General features: G+C 48.8%; 1 protein-coding gene across 1 annotated transcript; it reads left to right on the top strand.

The window, feature by feature from the left end:
* The first annotated feature begins 651 nt into the window (after positions 1 to 651).
* On the top strand, positions 652 to 1,302 carry LOC130685711 (uncharacterized). The gene has a single exon (XM_057509031.2). The coding sequence runs from the start codon at positions 652 to 654 to the stop codon at positions 1,300 to 1,302; it is 651 nt and encodes a 216-aa protein (XP_057365014.2).
* The last annotated feature ends 358 nt before the right edge of the window (positions 1,303 to 1,660 follow it).

Raw genomic sequence — 1,660 nt, 5'->3', positions numbered from 1 at the left:
GTGATTTCCTAGAACCAGTTCAGCTATTACTTTCCAATTGATAAAGGTAATTATTGCAACCTTTGGCAGGGCTTGGACCATTTGGTCTGGAAGGTGTATAAATGCCTGGTAGTCTGATTTTTGCCATCACCCACCGAGTTGAGCTCAGTAACAACAGAACAGCAAGAAATCAAACTCTTCTCCAGGATGAAACAACAAACGTAATTTAACTTTCTTATTTGATGTGAATTTAAATGTAATTTCCAGTAATTGCATTGTTGTTCTCTTTTACAGGTTCACAGTAATTTTCTTGGTAGTATTGTGTTCAGTTCGAGCTCAGCTCAAAGAAACTGGTGATAATAGTTTTGTTCCTCTAACGGAAACACTGGAAGAAGAAATCTCGCCAGTTTCCCGCCTTAACATTGCTGAAGACACAAGAGGTAGACAATTTTTGCCAATGCTTCCTCAACCAAGCCAGTTATGCGCCGTTCTCAACAATTGCAATCCTCAAGGTATTATTTTTCACTGTTTACAAAAGTGGTTCACCTAGCCATCTCTTCCGAAGCTTAAAGATTTAAAACAAACGTTTTTTTTTTGCGATTCGCAATATGAATTCCAAAAACAGTTCCATTTCAGGCATTTGCAACCGTAACGAATTCTGCGCCCGCTCTAATGGGTTTCCCAACACCTTCCTCGCCGTCGATGACCTTCCCCACAGCAGCAGCCATGGCTCATCCCGGTCCTATGACACCTGCTCCTGCAATGCCGATGTATTCCGCCGCTACCACACCTACCACTGTGCCAATGAGTTATCCGACTTCCAGTACGCCAACAAGCTACAATGTTGCTGGTACGATGAGCTATACCACTCCGGCACCACCTGCCGCGGTCACAACCAGTTATGCTACTCCGGCGGCTATGAATTATTATATGGCTCAACTTCCTACCCTGGCCCCCATGACCTATTCCCCACCTTCGCTACCCTCACCAGCACCTTCCTTACCTTCACTCGCTTCAATGGGATATCCTGCACCCCCGGCAGCTATGTTTCCGCCAATGGGCTATCCTACAAGTTCAGTACCGTCAGCACCTACAACTATGGGTAATCCCCCACCAATGCCACTTCCGGCTGCACCTATGGCACTTTCACCTTTATCAATGAGCTACTCTGCTCCACCGTTAACTACACCGGCACTAACAGGCTATCCCGCACCTTCGGCAGCCACACCCACACCGATGGGGTATGCTGCACCTCCATCAACCACGGCAACACCAGCAATCTATGCTTCACCTCCAGTTATGGCTGCTGCATCAATGGGCTAGCTTGCAACTCCATCCACTATGTCCACCATGAGTACACCGGCAGCGATGAGTTATCCTTTACCTCCAACAACTATGCAAATGCCAATGGGTTACACCGCAGCTCCTGCCCCAGCGTCTGCCCCGATGGTCGCTTCCCCGACTCCTTTTCACTCCCATCCGCACCGATGAGTTACGCTGCACCTCCTATGGCTACACCTTCTCAAATAGGCTACTCTGCACCTTCTGCGTCTACACCATCACCGATGGGCTATCCCTTACCACCGGCATCTATGCCCGCATCAACGAGCATTCCTCCACCGTTGGCCCCTACGGCACCTGCTGCAATGGGCTATCCTGCATCTGCGGCACCTACACCTGC

Source organism: Daphnia carinata, chromosome 9 (genome assembly GCF_022539665.2).
Source record: "Daphnia carinata strain CSIRO-1 chromosome 9, CSIRO_AGI_Dcar_HiC_V3, whole genome shotgun sequence".
NCBI classification, from domain to species: Eukaryota; Metazoa; Arthropoda; class Branchiopoda; order Diplostraca; family Daphniidae; genus Daphnia; species Daphnia carinata.
This window is presented reverse-complemented; position numbering and strand designations above follow the sequence as displayed.

Coding starts and splice junctions, on each gene's coding strand:
- LOC130685711 (XM_057509031.2), top strand. CDS start 652: ATGGGTTTCCCAACACCTTCCTCGCCGTCGATGACCTTCCCCACAGCA.